General features: G+C 36.6%; 1 gene segment (V, D, J or C); it reads left to right on the plus strand.

Moving 5' to 3' along the window:
* Positions 1 to 217: 217 nt before the first annotated feature.
* Positions 218 to 2,707, plus strand: part of LOC103735800 — a 5,547-nt gene continuing 3,057 nt past the window's right edge. The window contains 1 exon segment of the V gene segment in view: positions 218 to 314. Within this exon segment, the coding sequence occupies positions 310 to 314 (5 nt within the window).

The following is a 2,707-nucleotide window of genomic DNA, read 5'->3' on the forward strand; positions in this document are numbered from 1 at the left end:
CTCTTATCTATTCCCTAAAAGATTTCAGGGTTACCTCTTCAGAGGGGGTAATATTAGAGTAGCACAAAGCCCCATAAGTTTAACTGGTCAAGACTATAAAATCTCTAGTTTGTCTTTTGGAAGACTCCCCTTTTCACTTTCACTGGTCAATCATCTGATCATAGGACCACCCCTAGGAAGGCGGGTTCACCTTACGTTATGCTAAATAGATGGGTGGAACACCTCATGTGTTAATGAAATAGAGATTTTTTTTTTTTTCCTGCTTGGAATCCCGCCTCCTAGTGGTGAACTTCTGGACCAGCCACAGCCATGAAGTACGTAAGTCTGCCTGTTTTCTGAATTCTTCGGAAAAGCATAATCTCTCCTTTTCTTCTTCATATCCCTTTCCTAAACATGCTTTCTTTAAGTGTTTGTGCTGCCCCTGGCATCCTGTATTTCTTTACTTTTTCTCTAGAGCTTCCGTCTCCCAGTCATGTGGCTGCCAGTCAGCCACGTGTCTGAACTGCATGCAGACTCTAAGTCTGCATGGCTTCATGGCTTTCTTTTTTCTCTCCACTAGTCTCCTCATCAAAGCAGCTGCCAAGATTACCAGCTCGTCTGTCCTGAGGCTTTTTCTTTAAAATTCTAATAAAATTTTAAAAGCTTCAAAAAAAGTCTCATAAAATGGTTAGAACTACTAAACGGATATACTGAAAATTAGAGGATATATAATCAATATACAAACTCAGTTGCATTTCTTTGTATTAACATGAACTATCACAAAAGGAAATAAAAGAATTAACCGAGTAAAAAATTAAGAAAAGGATACTTTAACTTCTTCATTCCTAGTTTATACCTATTTGTCTTAGTGCTCCAGCTAAGACCTCGAGCACTCTACTGAACAGGAATGGAGGGAGTGGACATGTTACATTTGTTCGTGGTTTCAATAGTAATGCTTTATTCTTCTTCTCTGTTTAATATGATGTTGGCTGAGGGTGTGTGGTGTACTGTGTTTATTGTGTTGCAATAAGTTCTCTGCATCCTACATTCTCCAGGACATTTATAATGAAGGGATGTTTGATTTTGTCAAATAGATGATCATGTGATTTCCGTCCTTAAGTCTGTTTATGGGGTAGATTACATTTATTGACTTAGGTTGAACCATCACTACATCTCCATGATGAAGCCAAAGTGATCATGGTGGATAACCTTTCGTATATTTCTATATATATTTATATTTTTATATTTTGCATTTGTTCATCTGAGAGATTGGCCTACAATTTTCTCTCTTTTTTTTTTTGGGGTTCTTTGTCTGGTTTTGGTATTGGGGTAATATTGGGAGTCTACCTTACTTTTCTCTTTTACTGAATAATTGAAGGAGTACTGGTATTAATTCTTCGTTCACAGAATTTTTTGGTAGAAGCATTGGTAGAATTCTGTACTGAATACACCTGGTCATGGACTCCTCTTAGGAAGTTTTTAATACTCCATCAATCTTATTGCTTTTTAGGGGTTTGTTTAAATGACTTAGATCATTTTGGTTTAACTTTGGTAGGCTACAAATATCTAGACATTTATCCATTTCTTTTGGATTTTCCAGTTTATATCCAGAATATAGATTTTTAAAATATGTCCTGATTTCTTCAAGGTCTTCAGTAATGTTTCCCTTTTTATCTCCGAGTTTATTGCTTTCTGTCCTCTTTCCTTCTTTGGGTTAGTTTGGCTAAAGATTTCTCATCCTTCTTAATCTTTTCAAAAACCAACTGCATTTTCCAGTGATTCTGTGTATTTTCTTCATCTCTATTTCATTAATTTCAGCCTTGATTTTACTTATCTGCTCCTGTTTTCATGTTATTCTGGGTTTTTCATGGTATTCAGATGCATCATTGTTATTAATATGAAATGTCTCTAATTTTCTGTTGATTACACTTAGTGCGCTACATTTTGATTTCAGGACTGCCTTCAGTGTGTCTCATAGATTTTGCTGTGTTGTATTTTTCAAACAATAGTAGGAATTTTAAAATTGCCTTCTTGATTTCTTCCTTGGCCTAATTTCCATTCAGTAGTATGTTGTTTAGTTTTCATGAGTTTATGTATTTTTTGCTATTTCTGTTGTTGTTGATATTCAGCTATTTCCTTTTGTGGCCAGATAGGTTATAGGATGTTATTTCAATTTAAATATGATAGATATGCTTTGTGTTCTAATGTGTGGTTGATTTTGGAGAAAAGCATCTCATTGCAGGGACTCTAGAAACAAAAGCTTCAGAAATGTCTTTGGTTCTCTTACTAAATACCAGAGGGAGCTCTACTTTCTTATCGCCTCCTAAATGAACACTCTTTCCTTTTGAACTGCTGCACTTTGAATGAGAATGCCCGACTTAGACTCCATGCAGTTGAACACTTGGTCCGTAGGTGATACTGTATGGGAAGGGTCAGGGAACATTTAGGAGTTATGTCTATGCTGGAGGAAGCAAGTCACTGTGGGTGAGCTTTGAGGGAATATGGCTCCACCCTACTTCCAGTCTGTCTCTCTGCTTCCTGTGCCTGCTTGAAAATGTGAGTGCTTAGCCTTCTGCCTCAGCTGCTGCCTATTGTGCCTCCCCCTCAATGATGGACTCTTATCCCTTGGAAGTATAAGTCAAATAAACCCTTCCTTCTTTAAGTTATCTTTGTCACTGAATTAGATCAATAGGAAAGTAAGTAATACAGGGATATATATATATATATA

Source organism: Nannospalax galili, unplaced genomic scaffold (assembly GCF_000622305.1).
Source record: "Nannospalax galili isolate Female #2095 unplaced genomic scaffold, S.galili_v1.0 scaffold977, whole genome shotgun sequence".
Taxonomy (NCBI): Eukaryota; Metazoa; Chordata; class Mammalia; order Rodentia; family Spalacidae; genus Nannospalax; species Nannospalax galili.